The 26,929-nt window shown below is 36.9% G+C and overlaps 4 protein-coding genes across 7 annotated transcripts; all 4 read left to right on the forward strand.

Annotated features, from left to right (window-relative positions):
• Positions 1-897: 897 nt before the first annotated feature.
• LOC108223665 (pentatricopeptide repeat-containing protein At2g41080) lies at positions 898-8,571 on the forward strand. Of its 3 annotated transcripts, none has more exons than XR_001807288.2 (3): positions 898-3,003; positions 3,153-3,752; positions 3,995-4,541. XR_001807288.2 is itself a non-coding variant. In XM_017398031.2 (3 exons), exon 2 carries the CDS (start codon positions 4,554-4,556, stop codon positions 7,290-7,292), a length of 2,739 nt encoding a protein of 912 aa, XP_017253520.1. In that variant the 5' UTR covers positions 2,991-3,752; positions 3,995-4,553; the 3' UTR covers positions 7,293-7,313; positions 8,492-8,571. The 3 variants fall into 3 exon arrangements, 2 of the variants coding, with proteins under 2 accessions (XP_017253521.1, XP_017253520.1); XM_017398031.2 differs by adding an exon at positions 8,492-8,571 and having other exon boundaries at positions 2,991-3,752; positions 3,995-7,313; XM_017398032.2 differs by lacking the exon at positions 3,153-3,752 and having other exon boundaries at positions 3,995-4,538.
• On the forward strand, positions 8,562-9,740 carry LOC108221865 (aspartic proteinase PCS1). Its single transcript, XM_017395719.1, has one exon. It carries the CDS (start codon positions 8,562-8,564, stop codon positions 9,738-9,740), a length of 1,179 nt encoding a protein of 392 aa, XP_017251208.1.
• A 1,371-nt stretch (positions 9,741-11,111) lies between these two features.
• Positions 11,112-15,665, forward strand: LOC108222628 (receptor like protein 22-like). 2 transcript variants are annotated; one of them, XM_064092985.1, is made up of 3 exons: positions 11,112-11,322; positions 11,887-13,247; positions 13,757-15,665. In XM_064092985.1, the coding sequence occupies exon 3, from the start codon at positions 14,190-14,192 to the stop codon at positions 15,204-15,206; it is 1,017 nt and encodes a 338-aa protein (XP_063949055.1). In that variant the 5' UTR covers positions 11,112-11,322; positions 11,887-13,247; positions 13,757-14,189; the 3' UTR covers positions 15,207-15,665. The 2 variants fall into 2 exon arrangements, with proteins under 2 accessions (XP_063949055.1, XP_063949056.1); XM_064092986.1 differs by having other exon boundaries at positions 11,887-12,036.
• On the forward strand, positions 12,578-14,071 carry LOC108221866 (receptor-like protein 6). Its single transcript, XM_064094078.1, has one exon. The coding sequence runs from the start codon at positions 12,578-12,580 to the stop codon at positions 14,069-14,071; it is 1,494 nt and encodes a 497-aa protein (XP_063950148.1).
• Positions 15,666-26,929: the final 11,264 nt, after the last annotated feature.

Here is a 26,929-nt window from a genome sequence, read left to right on the forward strand (position 1 = left end):
CGAAAATGACATTTGAAAACTGGAACTTGAAATCAGGAATTCAGTTGCAAATATGGTTGCATATGCAACCACAGTATTTTTGAAAATATTTTAGAGAAGGTAGTATTTTTGAAAATAAGATTGGATAAGGTAGTATTTTTGGAAATAAGATTGAAAACGTGATTATTAATAAAAAAAGCCCTATATTTTACTAATATATATATATATATATATATAATATATATATATTATATTAAGAAGTTTAAAATTAGTGACGCGTGCATGTTCCTAGATAACAATTAATGGTCATCTATAATATTGATATGACTATATCAAATCAATTTGACCTAAAATCAATTTTAGCTACCGAATTTTGATTAAACAATCTATTAGACAAATTAATATCAGTATAAACGTCTCGTATACAAATTATGTTGTGTTAGTTCAAGTTAAATAACAATATTATTAACATTGTAAGTTGATTTTTAAAATAAATTTATATTTATAAAATTATAATTACGGGCCCGTGCCTCGCACGGGCTTTTATGCTAGTTATATAATTATGGTACCAAAATTTAGTTGAACACTTGTTTTCATGTAAACTTATATTATAATAATATATATAATAATAATAAGGAATTGATAAATAAACTCCAAAGTTTATTATTTAAGTTCCAAATCCAAATTTTATACCATATTTACCCATGCCTTCTCCACATATTTCATACATATTAGTGGTGATAATGAGATTTGGATATATAAAAAAATTGAATTAGAGCTTAAATAGTAATTTTGGAGCTTATTTATCAATTTTCTAATAATAATAATTATTATATACAAGATATAATTATTTACAAAAATATTTATAATTATATTATATATATTATTTATTATTTATTTACTCCCACTATAATGAATTGTTTGGAAAGACCTCATTCTTCTTGCATGAATAAACCAATTTCGATTTTGATCAACGATACAAAGTGTGCGTTTACAACAATTTCTGGCCAAAAGCTATAGCTCAAATGTATGGGCAAGTCTTTCCTCAGACCCCTCCGTTCTGTGTCACTTAACACTGCAAATCATCAGTCTCTCACACCCACAAAAGATCACATTTCCTACTTATGCTCAAAAGGCAGACTCACTGAAGCATTCAAAACCTTCTCACACTACGTCTACTCCAACCCAAATCTCTTCGCTACCCTTCTCCAGGGATGCCTCAAACACCATCTTCTCCCCCTCACGAAACAGCTCCACTCCATTATTATCACCTCTGGCTGCTCAGCAGACAAGTTTGTCTGCAACCATTTGCTGAATGTGTACTTCAAGTTTGGGCAGGTGGGTATTGCTGGGGACCTGTTTGATGTAATGCCGAGGAGAAATGTGATGACGTATAATATTTTGTTGGGTGGGTTTGTGCAGATTGGGGATTTGGGGAGTGCGCGGAAGGTGTTTGATGAAATGCCTGAGAGGAATGTGGCGACGTGGAATGCGATGGTGGCGGGGTTGACGCAGTCGGGGGTTAATGAGGAGGGGGTGAGGTTGTTTTGTGGGATGTTTGGGGGTGGTTTTTTTCCGGATGAGTTTACGGTGGGGAGTGTGCTGAGAGGGTGTGCTGGGATGAAGGATTTGAGGATGGGGAGGCAGGTTCATGGGTATGTGGTGAAATCGGGGTTTTTGGTGAGTGTGGTTGTTGGGAGTTCTTTGGCGCATATGTATATGAAATGCGGGGAGTTTGGGGAGGGAGAGAGGTTGATTGGTGGGATGGCGGTTCATAGTGTAGCTTCTTGTAATACTCTTATAGGGGGGAGAGCGCAGAGGGGTTTATCTGAGGGTGCTTTGGATCAGTATAATAGTATGAAAGCGGCTGGTTTTAGACCGGATAAAATTACATTTGTTAGTGTATTGAGTTCGTGCGCAGAATTAGCAACAATCGGACAAGGTCAACAGATTCATGCAGATGCGTTGAAATCAGGAGCTTGTTCTTCGCTTTCTGTAGTAAGTACTTTAGTTAGTATGTATTCGAAATGCGGGTGTTTGGATGACTCTATAAAAGCATTCTTAGAGTCTGGGAATGATGATGATGTTGTTCTGTGGACGTCGATGATTGCAGCTTATGGATTTCACGGGAGAGGAAAGGAAGCAATACAGCTGTTTAATCAGATGGAGCAGAAAGGACTAGAAGCAAATGATATTACTTTCTTGAGCTTGCTTTATGCTTGTAGCCATTGTGGCTTGAAGGATGATGGGATTGCATTTCTCAATTCAATGAAGCAAAAGTATGGGCTGGAGCCTCGTGTAGAGCACTACACGTGCATGGTAGATCTCCTTGGAAGGTCTGGTCGTCTGGAAGAAGCAGAAGCTTTTGTTAGATCTATGCCAGTAAAGGCAGATGCAGTCATATGGAAAACTTTGTTAGCGGCATGTAAAACATATAAAAATGCAGATATGGCTAAAAGAATAGCTGGAGAAGTGCTTAACCTTGATCCTAATGATGCAGCTTCTTATGTGCTACTTTCGAGTATTCAAGCCTCTGAGAAGAGATGGCAGGATGTGTCAGATTTGAGGAAAGCAATGAGAGACAGGAGGGTGAAGAAAGAGCCTGGTATAAGTTGGTTTGAATTAAAAAATCATGTTCACCAGTTCTGTACGGGTGACAAATCCCATCCGCAGTTGATGGAGATTGATACATACTTGGAAGAACTTACAGCAGAATTGAAGTTACGGGGTTATATACCTGATATGAGCTCTGTACTTCATGATATGGATCTTGAAGAAAAAGAATACAATTTGGCACACCATAGCGAAAAGTTGGCAATTGCTTTTGCTTTAATGAACACACCGCCTGGTGTAACGATAAGGGTGATGAAGAACTTGCGGGTATGCACCGACTGCCATATTGCTATCAAATACATATCAGAGATAAAAAACAGAGAGATTATTGTTCGAGATAGCAGTAGATTTCATCATTTTAAAGAGGGACAGTGTTCCTGCGGAGATTACTGGTGAGGATCCAACACTAAGGTCAGTAGTGAACTTAAGTTCTTTCGGTTACCTTTAGTAATTGTGATCAATTGTTTTCCTGTAAATCAACCTTATATTTCCAAATTTATCAGAGGGATAGAAATAGTATTGACTTTGAATTTAATAATGTTGTTGAATTTCTCTTATAGAATATTAGAACAGTGCTGAGAGTTTTTTACAAATGGTCAAATGGTCTTGGGATCTAGAGCTTGTTGACTGTGCTTGGTTGCCTGTAGGCTGCAGTTGATCATTCATGTTTGTACTATAACATGTAGAGGCATGCAATTTCTTGAAAAGTATGGCAACTGGCAATTGAAGTTTTACTTGTCATAGAACTGTTTCAGATGCTGCTTACTGCTCAGGAACCAAACTCCTTCGTATGCAAATATGTTTAAAAAATGTTAATGACATACTACAGTAGAGTTTATGTCGCGGTTTAATCAGTAAATAACGAGCTTAGCGTTGTTCCATCATCCCTCAGCAACCTAAAGACAGCTTGAATCGTTGGACCTCCCACAAAACATGTTATCAGGTGTCTTCTCTCAACAAGTAGCTGGACAGCTGAATTTCTTCGAACTCCTCATTGTATCTTATACCTCTTCATTGCGTGCTTGTTGCCCAAATTATTTCATTGATCACGCAAGCCAATCACAAGCAATGGAACAAATCCACCATCGGCAACCCATTACCTACATTGTTCATTGTTTCCACCAAGACCGGTGCTCATCACAGATGATAGTTCTGTGCAGGTTGTTCTATGATAATTTAGTTCTTGTTACCGTAGTTCTATGTTTATAAAAAAACTATTTTCTGACATATATATGTTTAGCATTTTAGAAATAAAGTTTGATTTTGAAAAATAAGAAAGAGAGGAGAGTCTTCAAAAAAGATTTTTATCTTGACCGAGGATTGTAGCTTCTATGATCTTCCAGTCTAGACTCCAGTCACATACATTTTTCTAACTTCTTATGTGGAAACCTTTTTGATGCAGACTACGCGACATTTCAGTGACTAGAAGCAAATGATCTATATTGAAGTCAAGTCAAGTAGACCTAGTAAGTGGTATCATGTCATGATCAGGTTCATGTAAATTACTATTGTCCAGACTCCGTTGACTGGAGCTTCAAAGTTGGTCCACAAATTCTCCCAGTCTGGGAACCATGCCAAGGTATGTAGACTGGTAACATGCAAATTTTTGAACTGTTTGTCGGGAAATATTATTTTCCAAGCCCGAAACAGACCGTGTGATATATCAGCGATAATATCACACTAATACTTTTATTCACAAAAATAAAATTTTAAAAACAAGATTTTTGAATACGTGACCAAATTATTAAAAGTACATGTAAAAAAGTAAAACATGTAAAAAAGTAAAGAGACTATAATTCAAAACAATAATAAACCCAAAATTTCTCAGTACAGGAGTTTCCTTGATTGATATTTCTTGTGGGCTAGAGGAGACTAAAGACTCACATTGTGTGTATAAATACTGGTACATATTGTTGCCAGTAAGACATAGGAGTTCACACAGAGCTATTTGATCATTTGCCATGGCAGCCTCACATAGCTCTAAACTCTTACTTTTCTTGTTTCTGCTATACTCTCTTCATCTTATTACTGTCACTACTACTATGTTGTGCCACGACCACGAGAAATCCGCTCTTTTACATTTTAAACAGAGCCTTCCTGCTTCTCCTAGTTCATCTGCTTACTCCAAGACTGCATCTTGGAAGGCTAGCGGAAATAGTAGCAGGGATTGCTGCTCGTGGGACGGAGTCGAGTGTGATGATGCTACTGGTTACGTTATTGGTCTTGACCTTAGTAGCAGTCTGATGCAAGCAACTCTTCACTCCAACAGCACCCTGTTTAGCCTTGTTCACCTTCAGAACCTAAACCTTGCAGAAAATAACTTCATGAAGTCTTCAATCCCACCCGAGATCTCCCGTCTTTCAAGATTGTCATTTATAAACCTCTCAGATTCTTCATTTTCCGGCCAAATCCCACACGAGTTGTCAGGAATGTCAAAATTAGCTTCCCTTGATCTGTCTTACAACTATTTGTATGGAGACTTTCCGATTGCCATTTTCAATCTACCGGGCCTGCTTGTTCTTAATGTGAGTGGCAACCAAAATCTCAGTGGTTACCTACCAGAGTTCAACAAAACAAGCTCCTTCAGGGAACTGGATATTGCTTTCACGGAATTCTCTGGTACCATACCGTCCTCAATCGGAAATCTGAAGTCATTGAATTGGTTACGACTCAGAAATTGCTACTTTTCTGGATCAATTCCGGCCTCAATTGGTAACATGACCCAACTTACTGCTCTATCACTTGCAAACAACATGTTTATTAAGTCAGATGATCTCTCTTGGCTTCAGAAGCTAACTAAACTCTCTATGTTAAACCTTCAGGATACTAATCTATATGGTGACCTCCCACCATCTTTTGCAAACCTCACCCAACTTACCTTTCTTTCACTTAGAAATAATTCGTTTGTTGGTGAAATCCCATTGTCGCTGATGAACATGACCCAATTAATTCATTTAGATTTGAGTCTTAATGAACTAACAGGTCAGATTCCTCGCTCATTTTCTCAACTCAATAAACTGGAATATCTATCTCTTTCAGATAATAACTTCACTGGGACAGTAGAGGCTGACAGTTTTTTGAGTTCAAGAAACCTTTCCTTTCTCAATCTATCCGGGTGCAAAATAACGTCAAATTCCCTCCATCACTCTAACTTCAGTCTTCCAAAGCTTGAAGCTTTAGATTTGAGTCTCTGCAACTTAACAGAGTTTCCATACTTTCTGCAGTTTGCGAGTAACTTAATGGCACTTGTATTGCGCGGTAATAATATTCACGGTCATATACCACACTGGATCTGGAATGCAAGTAATAATTTGGAGTTGATCGACCTTAGTGCTAACTTCCTAACAACCTTTGAATGGAATCCAGTATCCATCCAAAGCAAGAGTTTAAAATACATAAACATCGCCAATAATATGCTCCAAGGGAATCTCCCAATTCCTCCATCAAATACATATTTCTACTTGATGGATGGCAACAGAATAACGGGGGAGATTTCACCCATGATATGTGGTGTCATGTCTCTGACAGTACTAGGTTTGTCAAATAACAACTTGGGCGGGCTGATTCCGCAATGCCTCGCCGATTCTTTGGAAACCCTTTTTCTCCAACAGAACAACTTTTCAGGTAAAATTCCTCAAACATACCCAAAAGAATGCAACCTCAAGGTGATGGACTTGAGTCAAAACCAGTTTACAGGGGAAGTTCCAGAATCGTTGTCAAATTGTAAAATGCTACAGGTTTTGGATTTATCAAATAATCAGATGAAACAAACTTTCCCCGCTTGGTTGGGGACTCTTCCACGCTTACAGGTTCTTCTTCTGCATTTCAACATGTTTCATGGTGAGATTGGTAGTCCAAGGAGTCCTTCAGAGTTCCCATCGCTGTGCATTATTAATCTCTCACATAACGCTTTCACCGGTGCTTTTCCTGTGAATTATATCCAGATTTGGGATGTAATGAAAGTTGTTCGTACAGGCATCGAATTATATGTTGAGGCAAAATTTGATATTTCGTTTACTCAGGGCAAATACACGTACCATTACCTTTATTACAGCCCGATGATTCTTACCTACAAAGGTGCAAAGAGGGAGTACAACAAGATTCCAAATATTTTCACTGCAATTGACCTTTCAAGTAACAAGTTCACAGGAAAGGTTCCCGAATCTCTTGGAAGTCTAAAGGCTCTTCAGTTGCTCGACCTTTCAAACAATGATTTTACGGGTCCAATTCCTCCATCACTCGGGAACCTAACTCAGCTTGAATCTTTGGACCTTTCACATAACAAGCTCTCAGGAGTCATTCCTCAACAGTTAGCAGCACAGCTCAACTTTCTCTCTTTCTTCAATGTGTCTCACAACCATCTAACTGGTCCCATACCAAAAGGCCCGCAGTTCAGTACTTTTGACTACAATTCTTACATCGGAAACTCGGGACTATGTGGATTCCCAGTATCTAAGAATTGTGGAGCACTGCAGTCACCACCTGATGACAGCGAGGATGGTTCTGAGGAAGATAAGTTTCCTAGTGGATTTGATTGGTTATTCATATTACTGGGACTTGGAAGTGGGCTTGTTGTTGGCTTTGTTATAGGAGACATTTCAATGGATAGACACCCCTGGCTGATTCGTGGGATTGTCCAGAAATTCGGACTGACACAGAAGAAACCGAGGATGCGTGGGAGGCAGATCATTCGGGCTTAAGAAACAGGATTATTCTGACAGGTACTCAAAGATGCATTTTGTTTTCTCTTTTACTGGGCGTTCTATATATGTTTGGCTTTATGTACTTATGTTCTTTCTAATATTTTCTGCTTGTGGTTGTTCATTGTTTTAAAAAACAAACCTAGTGTATAATCCAAATAAAAAAGTCCTTGCACATTAATGCATTTGAGATTCATTTGAAGAAACCGAGGATGCAGACGGGCAGATCATTCGGGCTTGCTAAGAAATGTACTAGACAGTTGACATGCTTGTGCTATTTATGGTTGGTTGTATGTACTCGTGTTCTTTATAATAAAGGTTTTGGTCCATGACCACAGATTGTATTTAACACACAGCTCCATTATCATCAGATCTATATTTCATGGGTCTGGATTGAAAAGAGTCTGGAAAAATTCATACCCGCAGAAAATTATAACGGATATTTAAAAAAAACGAAGTTTTAATCTGGACTCTTGAAATATAGATCCGACGCCCTTGAAAGTGTGGGTTAAAGTTATCAAGGACCCTTATAATAATACATTGTTGTATCTGTTGCGCTAAAACAATTGGATTCTCTTTCAACCCAACTAATAAAATATTAATATTATGATGATCAGATTATCGCATCAAGTACACAATTGGCTTTAAATAACTTAATTTAGAAAAGATAACATGAATGCTAAAAATAATTTTATTCCAAGTAAAGATAGCCGCGAAAGATTAATATATTAAAGTAATATAATAATTTTATAAAGTTTCACTTATAATATATAATAAATACTTAAATAGAAGATAAAAATGAGGAAACAGAGAAGACATATATTACAAGATAATCAAAAAAGGACATTAATAATGGGAAAAATGGAAATAAGTTAATAAGATGACGCTTATAAAATGATTGTGCACGATTATGTTTTTTATATTATTCTACAGATTTCTTTTAGGATTACAAATATGCATACGTACATTAATGAGGCAGCAAAGATAGTAAAATTAGTTTAGTATATTAGTCTATATATCCCATCCAATGCTCTAGCATGATCTGCAAAAATTACAAACAATATGATCGATTTATAAGAAAATTAAATCAAAGCAGCAATGATTTCATCTTTCTTTAGCTCGCTCTTCGTCATTTTCTTGTTATATATTTTAAGCCATGGCAGTCTGACCGAAACTCTTAAACTACCACTGATTCACAGACTTTCTTTGCCGGAGAATTCCAATGAGACATTCCAGCAGCTTGCGGAAATAAATTTGAAGCAACTAGAAATGAAGTTTGCTACATTAGATGATCAAGAAGAATTCAGTTTAGAAACTCCAATGATACGATTCTATCGATTATTATATTTTGTCAACGTGACAATCGGGAACCCACCGGTTCAACAATATCTAGAGGTGGATACCGGCAGCTCTCTCACATGGGTTCGTGGAGGTACTTATCCTCCGAGACGAGACGATTACGTCCCCTCAAAGTCTTATTCATTTAGGCAAATGAGCTGTGGGGATCCTATATGCACCTCGAAAAATACTTTTCAGTGTCTTACACAAAAGATTAATCAGTGCGGGTATAAGATTTATTACGCCGACGGGACTGAGTCAGCTGGAAGGATAGGCTACGATCAGTTTGGGTTTGTAAACTATGAAGAACCTAGAAGTCATTCTTTTGTAGATAATGTTGTATTTGGTTATCTCGGCAATATAACAAATGGTACTCCGTCGACTAAAGACAAAAATTTCAATGGAATATTAGGACTAGGACCGAGAAGCATTTCCCTTGTCAATCAGCTACCTGGACCGAAATTGTTCAGTTACTGTGTCTCAAATCTTAGTAGCGCAGATGCATCCGAAGGCTACATTCATTTTGGGGAGGCGAATGACTACACCGGAGATCTTCAAACAACACCGATAATTCAGGGTTATCCACAGTATATTATAGAAATTCAATCGATTTGTTTAGGTAATGTGTGTTTGCCAATTGATCCATCCGTATTCAAGCACATTCCAGGTGTTAAGTCTGGAGTGTCCATCGACACGGGAGCGATATATTCTTTTTTACCAGACATAGCATATGCTGCTGTTGAAGATGCGGTGATTAAAATGATGAAATCGAAGAACAAGACTTATGTGCCGGGATTATATAAAAACAATTCAATGTTATGCTACGATGGAAAGTTGGATGATGATGAATCATCTTATCCTTCTCTTATTATCAATTTTGCTGGTGGTGGGGGAGCAACTATGGAAATTACTCGAAACGTGTATCTTCATGAGCTTCGTTCAGGTTTACACTGTCTATCATTTCGAAGAAGCTCCCGTTTTGGAGGAAGATACAAGAAATACACTGTACTAGGTTTGCTGAGCCAACAGTATCATGTTTTCGAGTTCAACCTCGACAGTTGGAGTGTGGGCATTTTGGGTGACAAGTTTTGTAATGATCCGATCTTATAATATCTATAATATCCTTGATAATTTAAAATACAAAATATTTAATATGAGAAAAATGTGCGCATTGGATTTAATTTCTTTCTAACTCTGGGTTCTGAGATTTTATGTATTGTCTTTTAAACAATAATTAATTTTGTGATAATAGAGATAGTACATAAAAGACATGCAAAATGAGATAATTAACAGAGACTTTTTTTGTCATATTAACAGAGAAATTTTAAAAATAAAGATAGAGATAATGCTCGAGCATATCGGAGGTCTTAGGCAAAAATAAATAAATTGAGGTCCTTAAATATTGCTTTTTGACGGGCAAAAAATTTAGTCAAATTTTGTAATTGAGTTCAGCTAGTTAAACCGTTCACTCTTATGAAACATTGATCAAAAGCAAAGTTTCATCAAGAACATATATAATCTTCACATATTTATTTATTTATGGGCCTTTCGAAAGATTCATCAAGAACATATGTAGTTTTCGCATACTTATTTATTCATGGACCTTTTGAAAGATTCATCAAGAACATATGTAGTCTTCGAATACTTATTTATTCATAGACCTCTGAGGGAGTGTGAAGAGCAGTACTAGGTGCACAAAATTGGGTACATAAAATTTGCACATAATAAGATGACAATTGATGTGATGATTTTTAATTGGATTTGTTGATGTAAATGCAGTGGGTCTATTCTAATTAAAACTCAACATATATCATTACGTACAAAATTATGCGCACTAAGCATTTTCCGACTATAATTATAGATAAGAGTTGATTATAGTTGAAGAGTGATTTTTTAAGAAGATTGATTATATTTTATTTTGTTATGTCAACTCACATTTTAGTTAAGAACTTTCTACGGTTTGAGATGCTCAGGAAATTAAGTTAAAAAATTATATGATGATAAACAAATTAAATTTGTTTCATTAATTAATTATTTAAATTTTAAAAATTAAAACAAATTATTTTGTTAATAATGTAGCGAATTATCAAGTCAAGTTATACAACTCAAACCAAATTTTAATCATAGTTATAGTTTTATATTTATTAAGAATGCAATTTTTTCGCGTGTGAATAGAATTTAAATTATATAATTGTTTTGATTTTTAATACTTTTACGTGTAAGAATACGTATAAAAGGAATTTTTTTATTTTACCATCAAAATTATCTTTATAATGATTAAGAATAGTTTTAATTTTATAGATTAGGTATATTATTAAAGAACCATAATTTTCTCAAAGCTACCACTAATATATAAATCTCAGTATAAATTCATCTCCAAAATTTTAAAACTATAATCAATATTGTTTGGTAATTGGTATAAACAATATTAAGATGTGAAAATGGAGAAAAACTTATTGCTCTTCATCCTCGTTACATCAGGTAAGATGTCTCTCTCTAGATATAATCTTAATACATGTACGCAATCGATCCTTATATTGTGATTGTGTACGTGGATAACATACAGGTTGTGTTGTTGAAAGTTATATAAATGGTATGATGAGATGTCAATACGAGATATACCTTTGGGATTGCGGAAGGAATTGCGGAAGAAGATGAGATCGAGTCTTGTGGAATTGCGGAAGAAATTGAGGTCTGAATTGGATTCGATTAATTCCACAAACTATATATGATTGATATGTATTTTAACAGTCGGCTTCAATGTCTAACAATTTAAAACCCTTGATTTTATTATGAAATTAATCCCTAATTTTTTTGAATATATGGGCTTTGGTATGCTAGGGTCCTAAAACAGATTCGTGAACCAATATATTTCTAGTTGCATACAGAACAGTAGAACACTAAAATTATGATGATCAAAGCATATAAAACATAATTAGCTGAATTGATTCTTTCTCTATATCAGTCTGTAAAAACTGATATTGTAGCGGTGGCTTATACTAAATGCTTCTAAGTTCTGCTATTGTAGAGAGCCGAAGATGCTGCCCACTGCATAATTATGTTTATAAAAAAACTATTTTCTGACATAATTATGTTTATTGTTTAGTGTTTTAGAAACAAAGTTTGATTTGAAATAGAAAAAAGAGAGGAGAATCTTCAAAAAAATTTGTTATCTTGACTGAGCGATTGTAGCTTTAAAGAGCTTCCAGTCACACACATTTCTCTAACTTCTTATGTGGAAACCTTGTCGACATAGACAGGGTGACATTTCAGTTACTGGAAGCAAATGATCGAGTCAAGTAGACCTGGTAGCTGGTATCAAGATCAGGGTCCAGACTCCGGTGACTTGTAGCTTCATAGTTATTCCCAGATTCGCCCTGTCTCGGAACCATGCCAAGCAGCCAAGGTACGTAGTCCCAGTGACATGCAATTTCTTCAACTGTTTCTGTGGAAAACTTAAACTTTCCAGGCGAGACGTAGACAGTGTGATATATCAGCAAGTGGAATCAAATCATCTACAAGACCTGGTCCAAGCCTTTCACACCGTCGATATACTCGGATACCTTCCCTAAATCTAACATCCTTTTTTTTACATGTCTTTAGAGTTTCAACGTCACGGGATATGCTAAATTTTTTAACGAGTAAAAATGTCCTGTTGGAGGTGATAAATCTTTTTTACATTTTCTTCATAATTTTTATTTACCAATTTATTAATTTTAATTAGAGATTTTATCTCAGCACATCAGAAATTTCCTTAGATTGATATTTCTTGTGGAACTAAAGACTCACATTGTGTGCATAAATACTGGTACATATTGTTGCCAGTAAGACATAGGAGTTGACACAAAGCTACTTGATCATTTGCCATGGCAGCCTCACATAGCTTTAAACTCTTATTTTTCTTGTTTCTGCTACACTCTCTTCATATTATTACTGTCACTACTACTATGTTGTGCCACGATCACGAGAGATCTGCTCTTTTACATTTTAAACAGAGCCTTCCTGCTTCTTCTAGTTCATCTGCTTACTCAAAGACTGCATCTTGGAAGGCTAGTGGAAATAGTAGCAGGGATTGCTGCTCGTGGGACGGGGTCGAGTGTGATGATGCTACTGGTTACGTTATTGGTCTTGACCTCAGTAGTAGTCTGATGCAAGCTACTCTTCACTCCAAAAGCACCCTGTTTAGCCTTGTTCACCTTCAGAGCCTAAATCTTGCTGAAAATTACTTCATGAACTCTTCAATCCCACCCGAGATCTCCCGTCTTTCAAGTTTGTCCTTTATAAACCTCTCAAACTCTTTATTTTCCGGCCAAATCCCACACGAGTTGTCAGGAATGTCCAAATTGGCTTCACTTGATCTGTCTTTCAACTATTTGTATGGAGACTTCCCAATTGCCATTTTCAATCTATCAGGCCTGCTTGTTCTTAATGTAAGTCGCAATCAAAATCTCAGTGGTTACCTACCAGAGTTCAACACAACAAGCCCCTTCAGGGAACTGGATATTGCTCACACAAAATTCTCTGGTACCATACCGTCCTCAATCGGAAATCTGAAGTCATTGAATAAGCTACGACTTAGAAATTGCTACTTTTCTGGATCTATTCCGACCTCAATTGGTAACATGACCCAACTTACTTATTTATCACTTGCATACAACATGTTTAATAAGTCAGATGATCTCTCTTGGCTTCAGAAGCTAACTAAACTCTCTAAGTTAAACCTTGAGGATACTAATCTATATGGTTACCTCCCACCATCTTTTGCAAACTTCACCCAACTTACTATTCTTTCACTTGCGGTAAATAGGTTTGTTGGTGAAATCCCATTGTGTCTGATGAACATGACCCAGTTAAAAACATTAGATTTAAGTTTTAATGCACTAACAGGTCAGATTCCTCGCTCATTTTCTCAACTCAAGAACCTGGAACATCTATCTCTTTCTCATAATAACTTCACTGGTGTAGAGGCTGACATTTTTTTCAGTTCTAGAAACCTCGCCATTCTCAGTCTATCTGGGTGCAAGATAACGTTAAATTCCCCCCATCACTCTAACTTCAGTCTTCCAAAGCTTGCAATATTAGAATTGTTTCGCTGCAACTTAACAGAGTTTCCATACTTTCTGCAGTTCGCGAGTAACTTAAGGGCACTTGTATTGGGTGAAAATAATATTCATGGGAATATACCACACTGGATCTGGCATGCAAGTAATAAATTGGAGTTGATCAACCTTCGTGACAACTTCCTAACAGCCTTTGAGAATCCCCTTGCTATTCAAAGTAAAAGTCTGAGATACATAGACATCAGCAATAATATGCTACAAGGGAATCTCCCAATTCCACCACCAAATACATATTTGTACTCGGTGCAGAAGAACAGAATACCAGGGGAGCTCTCACCCATGATGTGTGGTGTCTCTAAAATTACTAGATTTGTCAGATAACAACCTGGGTGGGCCAATTCCACACTGCCTCGCCGATTCGTTGGAAACCCTTTTTCTCCAAAAGAACAACTTTTCTGGTACAATTCCTCAAACATACCCAAAAGAATGCGACCTGAGGATGATGGACATGAGTCAAAACCAGTTAACAGGGAAAGTTCCAAAATCGTTGTCAAATTGTAAAATGCTACAGGTTTTGGATCTGTCAAATAATCAGATGAAACAAACTTTCCCCACTTGGTTGGGGACTCTTCCACGGTTACAGGTTCTTCTTCTGCATTTCAACATGTTTCATGGTGAGATTGGTAGCCCAAGGAGTCCTTCGGAGTTCCCATTGCTGTCCATTATTAATCTCTCACATAACGCTTTTACCGGTGCTTTGCCTGTGAATTATATCCAGTTTTGGAATGCAATGAAAGTTGTTCGTACAGGCATTGAACCATATATTGAGACATATGTCTACATTTCGTTTTCTCATAGCAAGTACCCTTACAGGGACCTTTACCATTATTACAACCCAATGACTCTTACCAACAAAGGTGCAGAGAGGGAGTACAAAGAGGTTCTAAATTGTTTCACTGCAATTGACCTTTCAAGTAACAAGTTCACAGGACAGGTTCCCGAATCTCTTGGAAGTCTTAAGGCTCTTCAGTTGCTCGACCTTTCAAACAATGATCTTACAGGTCCAATTCCTCCCTCACTTGGGAATCTAACACAGCTTGAATCGTTGGACCTTTCACAGAACAAGCTCTGGGGGGTCATCCCTGAACAGTTAGCAGCGCAACTCAACTTTCTCTCTTTCTTCAACGTGTCTCACAACCACCTAAGTGGTCCCATACCACAAGGCCCGCAGTTCAGAACTTTTGACTACAATTCTTACATCGGGAACTCGGGACTATGTGGATTCCCAGTATCTAAGAATTGTGGAACACCGCAGTCACCACCTGATGACAACGAGGATGGTTCCGAGGAAGAGAAGTTTCCAAGTGGATTTGATTGGTTATTCATATTAGTAGGACTTGGAAGTGGGCTTGTTGTTGGATTTGTTATGGGAGACATTTCAATGGATAGACACCCCTGGTTGATTCGTGGGATTGTTCAGAAATTCGGACTGACAGAAGAAACCGAGAATGCGTAGGAGGCAGACCATTCGGGCTTAAGAAACAGGATTACTCTGACAGGTACTCAAAGATGCATTTTGTTTTCTCTTTTGCTGGCCCTTATGTTTGGTTTTATGTACTTATGTTCTTTCTAATATTTTCTGGTTGCGGTTTGTTTGTTTTAAAACAAAGCTAGTATAACCCGTATGAAAAACTCCTTGGGCATGAATGCATTAGAGATTCATTTGCCGCTGGGATTCAGTTTTGCGTACCACTTCAATATTGATATGATTATAATATTTTATGTTACGCCAAGTATATTCTTTATTAGTGAAATATATTATTAATTTGACTAAATATGTGCACAAACCGGAGAAATCTTATTGTGTTTTAAACAAGGAGCTGCTGCTATACTAATCAAGGTTCCAGAATTAGTTACTAAAAGTATGTTTTAAGTTTTAGCAGTTGTTGCTAAACTGCGTTTTGGATTGTTTAAAAAGTTTCACGGCCCAGTGGTGGATGATTCAGTGAGATTGTACAGTAATTTTGGATTCCATTGATTCTGAACCATCATTTTAGAGATATGCCGGAGAGGTTTTCTGTTGTATGTTTCTTCCTATTACTGAGCATAAGTCTAATTTTCAGGTTAAGTGGTTGTGGACTCGGTGACATTTGAGAGGACAAAATATCTTCCTTAAAAGATAAGTAAGGAAAAGGGAAAATAGATTTTTTTTACCACTCAACATATAGTGTTTTTTTTAAACTTGCCACCCAACTAAATCTTTTTTTTCTTTTACATATTAATGTTAGGTTTGGATTTGTTTTTAGCCACCAACTTAGATTCAGATTTGAATACTAGCATTATGATAATTTTGTAGCATCATTTATACATAGTGATAGTATGTAATATTTTAATGATGTGTCGTATGTTTATATCTTTATATATAACAATAATAATATAAAATGAGTCAATGAAAAATTAAAACCAGGAAAAATCATAATTAGAATTCTTAAAATTCAATAAATCATGAATATGAAATCAATGACTTCAAACAATTCACCCTCCCTGATAAGATTAAGTGTAATTGAGTGATATGATGCATCATTTTTCGCTATTAAAGTTTCAATCGACGAGCTCAGTCTAATATCTCTCTAAATTTTATCTTCATAAATTTTAAATAACTCTATCTTATTACAATTTTCAAGATAAATAAATAGAGAGGTTAACTTAATTTTCGATGATCGTCCTCTTTAATGCATCATTCTATTATTATTACTCTCTCTGTCCCTCTCATTAGTTTACAGTTTTTCTACTCCTTAGCACGTATTTTAAGACTCTTATCAAACATAGTTTCATAACTTATTTTTGTGTAAAAATTTAAACGCTGAATTTTTATTCCGAAGAAAAAAGTAAAATTATTTATGAAACTACATCTTTTAAAAGTCTTAAAATGCGTTTAAAATTCTTATCACCCGAGATAAACGACATTGGAGACATAAAAAGTACTATATCTAAAGATACAGACATATACCAAATCATCAAGATGTTAGGTCCTGTTAACTCACTATATAAGATGATATAGTAAGCACAATCTGTATCACAGTATAGCAATACGAGAGATTGAAAACAATAAACTCTTATTCACAAAGCTTTAATGGTTACAAAAACTCTCTCAGTGATTTATATTGTATCACTAAGAGCTGCTAGGGTTCTTAACAATATACTCGATAACTCAACTCATATAGAGTAACCCTAATCTGTGTTTATATAGACACAGTTACAAAATCAATCTCTGATTTGATATCCTATAAATCAGCTAATAAATCTATCAATCAAAGATTGCTCCAGTTTTCTGTTTAGTTTCCATAGTCAGCAAATCACTCCTCAGCTTCTATCCTTCCTTGAAGTATATCCGCTTCTGAGCTCTTTCCACGTGTAAACTCTGACGAGTCTTGACTATGTAAACTCTGATCAGACTTTATCAAACTCTGTCGGACTTTACTAAACTCTGATCAGCTTCCAGATTAAACTCTGATGATTCCTGTTCTAAAACAAACTTTAAGAACATTAGTAATCATCAATTATATCTAACAATCTCCCCCAACTTGTGCATAAATATGTTATGTGCAAGTTAACAGATAATTGATGATGTCAAAACAGTTAAGTCAAATGCAACAGAGTTTAACTATATAACAGAAAACTTTTAAAACTTACAGAAACTTTACTCCCTAACTTCATAGACACCATGAGCAGTCTTTAAGTATCCTCTGAGGAGTTCTTTTTCTGCTTCTTCAAGAGCTGCTACCATCTGTCTCTTTACATCTCTTAGCTCTGGATCTGAAACTCCAGTTTGATATATTGCAGCTCTGAGATCATAGATCTTGTTCTTCTTCATGTCCTTATTCAACATAATGTGGCCTTTGTCAGACTCTTCATTGAAACTCAGAGCACTGACTCCAGCTACTGTCTCTATTTTAGCTGAATTTTTCTTCATCTCAACCAGCTGTCCTTGACTGTTGAAGTATTTTGGAATAAAAGGTCCAGCATTTTTGTTTCCTGTAATACCCATTTTTCTTCTGATTTGATCTTTAAGCAGGTTGGAGATGTGTTGACATGACTTGTTTTTCACTTGAAATATGTGTGATACATATCTCAATTCCTCCCAGTGTTTAGCATAGAGGTCTGCTTCAAGTGCTCTAAACACTGTTCCATCAGACATGAAGTAGATAAGAATATTATCTCCTCTGTCATTCTTCACCAACTGGACTGAATCTAATTTGTCCATTCTTTCTTGTAAAGCTCCAGTCTTGGGAGCACATAGAGATGAGGGGTCATCTGGTCTTGATCCTATACTCTGATCAAATTTTTCATATTTGGATCCCAGCCCTCCTTTATCTCTCCCTGCTTTACGATGAGAGATTGGTTGAATTGGTCCCTTTTCAAAGCTTATCTCAGTCATCAGACTAGGCTTTGCAAATCCAGCTAATGGAGTAGTTGTTGGTTTGAACACAACTTGAGCTTTGTCAGAGGTTGTGTCTTTCTTTGCATCCTTATTAACTTGAGCTATGTCAGAGGTTAATCTTTCTTTTTGAGGTTCTGCAACATGAGCTTTGTCAGAGATTGCAGCTTCTGTTTTCTTTTCCTTTACAACTTGATCCTTGTCAGAGGTTGTAGACTTCTTCTTATCCCAGCCTTTCTCCAGATGTTCATCTACTTTGCTTTTGCCCTTGGAAGTATATTCATCTTCAGAGTATACCTTTTTGACTGGTAAACTCTGATCAGCAACAGTAGATTCCTTGATCAATATCCCTTTCTCTTTTGGTTTGGCAGTTGATTTTGCAGGTTTCTGGATGTTTCCTGACTTTATTGCTTCAGCATGTTCTTTCTTTAGTTCTTCTTCCTCTGCAGCAATCAACTCCAAATCCAAATTGGCTTCTGGATTTTCTTGTTCAAAAATCAATCTAGCAAGCTCTTCATCAGTCATGGGTTTGTCTGATCCAGTCACTGGTCTTTGCTTAGATCTAGATGTGAAATTATGTGATGGAGCAGACTTTGTGCTTTGCTTAGACTGTTTCTGACTGTCAGAGTTTGAAACTCTTCCACCAGTCCCTGCTTGAAATCTCTTGTGCTTTGTGAAATCATCAACATCATCATCATCATCCTTCTTCTTTCTTTTCAGAGTTTGAGTAGTAGACTTGCATTTGACTTTAGCTACTCTCTCCCCCTTTTTGACATCATCCTCATCAGGAATCAGAATTGATGTGATCAGAGAAAGTGAAGATTGGATGGCTTCAAGCTGCTTGGACATCTTCTCTTGAGTTGATTCAATGATGGTCATCCTCTTGTCCAGAGATTCATGTGCAGACACCAGCTTCTGAACATTATCTCTCAGAGGTAGTATAGTCCTTTTCTTCTCCATGTCATTTGTCTCCTTGATATTAGCCACCTCTGTTCTTAGACCATCTATTGATTTAGATGTCTGGGCATGAGCAGGATGAAATGTCTTCAGATAGAGAATTGTGCCTTTGAGGCTTGACATAACATCAGAGTTTGAAATTTTATTCTCTGCCATAGATAAGAATTCTTCAGCTTTAGTTGGCTCCAGAGAATGCTGATGGCTCAGCCAGAGTTTATCCCATACTTCATTTGGTGGATCAACCTGAAGATCCCTGGGAAGTGGCTCAGAGTCTGTGGTCAGAGTTTGTAGCCTGGCATTATACTGGCTGGTAGACTCCCACTTCTGTTGTAGATTTGACAGAGGGACTTCATCATCATTGTTATTATTGTCATCATCTGAACTTTCATCATCCTCATCATTATCAGATGCAGGATCAACAACTTTCTCAACAGTATCTTGAGCAGATTTTTCTTGAGCTTTAGACTGTGATTTGCTAGGCTCTTCACTAGCCTTAGCAAGAGACTGTAAAGCTTCCATAGCTACTTTGTCAGATTCATCAACTACATCAGACTTGTAGTTTTCTGGAGCTGTATCATGAACAATGGCATCCTCAGGAATTTTCATTGGAGAATGAGGAATTGGAGTGGAGGGGCCATGATCAGATAATGGAGTTTGAGGATCAGACATTTTTGCTCCAGCTTCAGCTGTAGCTTGCTCCTTGCAAACAATTTCTTCATCTACTTCAGATGAAGTAGAAGATGCTGTAGGAGATGTTAGAGGAACAGCTTGGATAGGAAGCACCATCAGAGCTTGAGAATGTTCAGCAACTGGAGTTGATGGTGTTTGCTCTTCCTCAACTGTGAAGTCTGTGATTTCAGTGATTGGGACTTTTGCCCTTGCAGGCTTTTGAGCCCTTCTTTTGAATCTGGCTGGCTTTTGAGGACTGGCTTGAACAGGTTCATAGTCTGTTGTAGGAATAGGTTCAGAGTTTACGGCATGTGCAGGTTCAAGATCATCATAGTCATAGGCTGCAACCAGTCTTCTTCTTTTCTGCTTTTGAGGAGAAGCAGCTTCATTGTTTACTGGAATATCAGCGTTTGGAGCCTCAGAGTTTAAATGAGCCTCAGAGTTTACTGGCTCATCAGTGTTTGTCGACACTTCAGAGTTTGCTTTCAGAACATGTGTAGCAACAGAGGTTCTTGTTCTTTTGGCAGTGGAGGGGGCTGCATCAGACTTTGCAGCCCTCTTGGACTTGGATGCAGAAGTTCTGGGTTGTTTGGGGATTGTAGGAGAGACTGGAGGTTGAGGTTGTTGTGGTTGTTGTACTGGGGGCATGTCCATCCTAGCTCTAACTTGAGCTGGAATCAGAAGAGGTCTCTGAATTGGATACTTCTCATCCTTGGAGATGAGGTCCTTAAACACTCTTTTATGAAGCCTGAATGGCTTGATTTCATCATCAACACCAAAATCTACCTCACCAACAGTTGCATTAAACAATAATTGACAGAATCTTGAGAAATATATGACTTGTCTATTCTCATGCATTCTTTCACCAATATTTCTAAGAACTAATCTACCAAAATCAAAATTAGTAGAGTAGATCAGAGAATACCCAATCTGCAGCATGTCCATTGGAATGGCATCCCAGTTTGTAGACTTCTTTTGAAATGCCCTGGTGATGCAGTCGAAAAAGAAACTCCATTCCCTTCTGAGCCCTGGGCGCTTCAGTTGTCCCAATTTGTCAAGTGATTCACTGTAGCCCAAATCAGTCATCATTGTTCTCAGATTTGCATCTCCATTAGTGATGTAAGCAGTGTCTAGTTCTGGCAGGTTGAATGCTGTTCTGACTGTGGCTGGAGTAACAAAATACTCCTCCCCTTCATATGAAAACACAATCGATGGTGATCCATCTTCACCACCATTGTCATACTTACCCGTCCTCCAGAAATTGATGATCTGGCTTCCTGAGAGTCTGGCAGGAGCGGTGAGAGCGGTAGCAATGGCACTCTGTGCCAGAAATTGCTGCATAGGATGATAATCCCTTGGAGCGTCGGCAGTGTTTAGAATAGCAGCATGGTTATTGGTTACAAATTCCACACCTGCAAAGATGAATGCTGTAGTGGCCATTAGAACAGAGTTTAAGAAAGAAGGTGTTTGAGGAAGTGTGTGTGAGAAAATTTGAATGTCAGAGAGAAGAGAGCAAGAGTTTGTTGAGAGAGTGTGTGTAAGTGTATAAGTGAATAAGTGTATAAGTGAATGATAAGCAATAAAATCTGATGTGATAAACCCTTCAGATTTTGTGTAGTTGTACACGCATGGCTCTTTGTTCACTTGGACACCTGTCAGATTTTAACTGGTAGATGAGAGTTAGTGGGATGGAGAAAAGAGAGTAATAATCATGAGCGCAGTAAAACATGTGCAATTATTAATGCTGATTACACGTTCTCCTATTAAAATGTTTTTGATGTAAACCCACTAACAATACACCCGTTTGAAATACTCCCTTCATATTCTCTGAAAATTTGAACTCCTGAAAATGTATAAAAGTTTAGAAAATCAAGATCAAATCCCTCGAATATTAAACTCTGAGATTTAAATCAAAGAAAATAAATTCTAAATACCTCAGAAAATTCATCAAAAAATCAGAGTTTGTCATAAAATCCATAGCTCAATAATGTGCTTGTGACAAAATGTGTGTGATTTAACATATTAAATCAGAGACTAGAGAATTTCACAATTTCGTAATTATAAGGTAGACAAGAATAATTTATTTAAACTCTCAAACATAGACAAAAGATATACTCTGATGGAGAAATATAAAATAAACTAACCCCCCCCTTTTTTTTTTTTTCAAGGACGCTTTTCAGTGTAAATGAATCACGACCTTTAAATATTATTTTGCAACAGTATTTCTCCAGTAATCAGAGATTGTGACTGGTCACCATAGATTATAAAATCTTGGCAATTACTTAATACCAGTAAGTGTTTGGGTCTTCCCAGTCACTGTCATATATCAAAGATCTCAAAGGAGTACTATGCTTATTTGCAGGGGTATGTATATAGCATCAGAGTTTGTAATCACTGTCTAATTTTCTGAGAGAAAATGCAAATTAGTCAGTCTCACTTATAATTAAGATATGTGAAGTAATAGAGTCTCAATGATATCAACATGCATATAGTGTAAAGTAGTAGCACAAAATTGAGATCAAGATTAAAGAACTGAACTGAGATTCATGATTACTAATTCATATCATGCTTCATATTATCTTCACAGGTTTGTTTTCTCAGAGAAATAATAAAAAAAAGATCATTAATCAAGATTCAGAGTTTACAAACATCAGAGAATATCGTCAGAGAATGACGATCAGAGAATATCATCAGAGTATAGCACACAGAGTATATCATCAGAGAATGTCATCAGATTTTAACAATCAGAGTATATCATGGCAAATTTGTGAGCAATACATATGGTAATTTGACAATTGAAATTTGAAAGATCTGACCATTATGTTTACTCAATTCCTGATATCATTCCTAGCTCATTCACCAGCCTAGTAAAGGTTGCTTCACTTAGTGGTTTGGTGAATATATCTGCTAGCTGCTGTTCAGTAGGAACAAAGTGAAGTTCAATGGTTCCTTCCTCCACATGCTCCCTTATAAAATGATATCTTATACTGATGTGCTTTGTCAGAGAATGTTGAACTGGATTTCCTGTCATAGCAATAGCACTTTGGTTATCACAGTAAATAGGAATTTTAGAAAAGGATAACCCATAGTCCAAAAGTTGATTCTTCATCCAAAGAATTTGAGCACAGCAGCTGCCTGCAGCTATATACTCTGACTCTGCTGTTGATGTTGAAATGGACTTTTGCTTCTTGCTATACCAAGAAACAAGTCTTCCACCCAGAAATTGACAACTCCCACTTGTGCTTTTCCTGTCAATTTTGCAACCTGCAAAATCTGCATCAGAGTATCCAATTAGACTAAAATCTGATTCTCTAGGATACCATAATCCCAATGATGTGGTTCCCTTGAGATATCTGAATATCCTTTTTACTGCAATCAGATGAGGCTCTCTTGGGTCTGCCTGAAATCTTGCACATAGACATGTGGCATACATGATGTCTGGTCTACTTGCAGTCAGATAAAGCAAAGATCCAATCATTCCTCTATAGTTTGTGATATCCACTGATGCACCAGTATCTTTGTCTAATTTGGTTGCTGTTGCCATAGGAGTAGTTGCAGCTGAACTGTCTTGCATACCAAATTTCTTTAAAAGATTTCAGGTATACTTGGCTTGATTTATAAAAATCCCATCTTCAGTCTGTTTAACTTGTAAACCCAAAAAGTAACTGAGTTCTCCCATCATCCTCATTTGATACCTAGACTGCATGAGCTTGGCAAATCTTTGACAGAGTTTAGCATTAGTGGAACCAAAAATGATATCATCAACATAGATTTGAACTAAAAGCAGATCATTACCATGATTCAAGTAAAATAGGGTTTTATCTATGGTACCTCTAGTAAATCCACTTTCAAGAAGAAATTGAGCTAGAGTTTCATACCATGCCCTTGGAGCCTGCTTTAGTCCATAAAGTGCTTTGTCCAATCTGTACACATAGTCTGGATGTTTTGGATCCACAAAGCCTGGAGGTTGTTCAACATATACCTCCTCATCCAGTTTCCCATTTAGAAAAGCACTTTTGACATCCATCTGAAATACCTTGAATTTCTTGTGAGCAGCATAGGCCAGAAAGATTCTGATTGCCTCCAATCTTGCAACTGGAGCAAATGTCTCATCATAATCAATACCTTCCTGTTGTGAATACCCTTTTGCCACAAGCCTTGCTTTATTTCTTGTAATGACACCCTCACTGTCAATTTTGTTTCTGAATACCCATTTTGTACCAACTATGGATCTGTCTTTAGGTCTTGGTACTAGGGTCCATACTTTGTTTCTCTCAAACTCATTTAGCTCCTCTTGCATTGCTTGAATCCAGTCAGCATCTTGAAGAGCTTCCTCCACTTTCTTAGGTTCAGTTTGTGACAGAAAGCAATGATGTAGACACTCATTTGCTGTAGCTGTCCTTGTTTGCACACCTGCTTCTGGATTGCCAATTATTAAATCAGGTGTGTGAGATTTTGTCCACTTCCTAGCATATGGAAGTTGACCATTTTCATCATTGGATCCTCCCCCTTGATCCATGCTCTCCTGATTCTGTTGATTATTCTCTGTAGCTCCCCCTAAAGTTGTGCTATCAGAGTTTGAATCAGTATTCTCTGATGAGTTTGAGTCAGCATTCTCTGATGAGTCTTGGGTTAGGTCTGAAACATTCTCATGCTCCCCCTCAACATGTGCTTCATCATTATGAACTTGTAAATTTTCACCAGAGTTTGCTGTATTTTGATTACAGTCAGAGTTTAACTGTTCATCAGAGTTTGTTGAATCAGAGAATATTTCTTCATTTTCAAAATTCAGTTCTTCATGATCATCCATATCTGCTAATCCCATGATTCTTTTGTCATCAAATGACACATGTATAGATTCCATGATCACCTTGGTTCTGAGGTTGTAGACTCTGAAGGCCTTTGTTGTCAGAGGATAACCTACAAAAATGCCTTCATCAGCTTTTAAATCAAACTTGGTAAGCTGTTCTGGATGAGTCTTCAATACAAAGCATTTGCACCCAAATATGTGAAAGTACTTCAGATTTGGCTTCTTTTTCTTCACCATCTCATATGGGGTCTTGCCATGCTTATTAATCAAGGTTGCATTTTGAGTGAAACAAGCTGTTTGAACAGCTTCTGCCCAGAAATAAGTAGGTAGTTTAGCCTCATCAAGCATAGTTCTGGCAGCTTCTATAAGAGTCCTGTTTTTCCTTTCAACTACACCATTTTGCTGTGGTGTACCAGGTGCAGAAAATTGTTGCACTACACCTCTTTCTTTGCAGAACTCTTCCATTGTTGAATTTCTGAACTCAGTTCCATTATCACTTCTAATGATCTTCACTTTGTCTTCAGATCCATGATCCAGTTGCTTCACATGATCCATCAAATGCAAGGCTGTTTCATCTTTAGAGTGAAGAAAATATACCCAAGTGTATCTGGTATACTCATCAACAATGACAAGAGCATATTTCTTCCTTGCAATGGATGGTACATTAACTGGTCCAAATAGATCAACATGTAGAAGATGATATGGTTTCTTTATTGAGAATTCAGTCTTACTCTTGAAGGATGTCTTTCTCTGCTTGGCCTTTTGACATGAGTCACATAATCCATCAGATGTTAGGAGTGATTCAGGGAGTCCTCTCACAAGCTTTTTCTTTATAAGCTCATTTATGGAGTTGAAATTCAGGTGTGAGAGCTTCTTGTGCCACTTCCAACTTTCTTCTGCAGAGATCCTTGTAGACAAGCAAATTGCTTTTCCTTCAGAGTTTGTAGGCAAGTGGATTTCATAAATATTCCCATGTCTGTGAGCAATCACTGCCACTTTGCCTGTTGACTTGCTTACTATCTCACTGTGTTCTTCATAGAAATCAACATGATATCCTCTGTCACAAATCTGACTGACAGAGAGTAAATTGTGTTTTAGCCCTTGAACAAGAGCTACATTTGATATGATGACATTTCCAAGATTGATGTTGCCATATCCCAGAGTCCTTCCTATGTTGCCATCTCCATAAGAAACACTTGGGCCAGCCTTCTCCACAAACTCTGACAGCAGGGCCTTATTTCCAGTCATGTGTCCTGAACATCCACTGTCCAAGACTAGAATATTCTTCCTGTTGCCCTGCAATCACAAAGACCACTAATTGTTAGTTTTAAGGACCCAGACTTGCTTGGATCCCTTGGCCTTATTAAGTTTGTTAGCTTTTGCAGCGGAATAATTATTATTATCAGAGTTTGAGCTAACAGACTTTGCAACAGAGTTTGTACTTGCAGAGTTTTTATTAACCTTTAAAGAAGGTTTCAATTGATAATAATCATAATACAAACTATGATATTCTTTGCAAGTATAAATAGAATGCCATAAACTACCACAATGAAAACATGGATCTTGTGGTTTATATCTAATACTATTTTTTCTAACTCCAGACTTTGTAGGTAAAGAGTTAATGTCCTTGTTCTTCCTGCAAAAATTAGCAAGATGATTAGTATTTCCACAGTTATGGCATGTCTTCCTAGGTGCATTTGGAATAGGCATGTAGTTATTACTCTTGTCTATTCCAATCTTGCCATTTCTATTTTTCCTAGGCTCCCTGTTTTTGTCATCAGACTTTACCTCTTTAAGCTTATGTTTAAGCTGTTTCTGAGTCATCAGTCCTATGTTAACCTGTTTGTGCTTATCAGATTTTAAATTGTTGTTAATCTCTGATTTTGGTCTACTCTGTTTAGACTTAGAGGATTCAGCAACAAATTTAACAGGTTTAACCTTGGGTTTTTGAGTTTTAACAAACTCTGTTTTTGATGACTCAGCTTCTGAGTTATCAGTGTAACCTAGTCCCTTTTTCCAGTTTCCACTACCTAAGATATCTTGAGTAGTTTTGCCTGAATTAGTCCATGTTTTAATAATGTCTCTTTCCTTAGCAAGTTCTGATTGAAGAGATGCATACCTCTTTAATAATTCATCTTTGACAATGACAGCATCATCTCTTTCTTTCTGAACTTCCAACATCTGCACTAATTCCTTTTCTAGATAATCATTCCTTTTCTTTACACTTAGAGTTTCAGATTTTAATCTTTCATTTTCTAAAGTCTGATCTCTAAAGCTGATATGCAAAGTTTTAAGAAACAATCTTAACTCAGTTATATCTTCAGTATCAAAGGCAAGAGTGGAATGAGGTACCTTTGCAGTAGAT

This window comes from Daucus carota, chromosome 5, assembly GCF_001625215.2.
Source record: "Daucus carota subsp. sativus chromosome 5, DH1 v3.0, whole genome shotgun sequence".
In the NCBI taxonomy this organism is placed as follows: Eukaryota; Viridiplantae; Streptophyta; class Magnoliopsida; order Apiales; family Apiaceae; genus Daucus; species Daucus carota.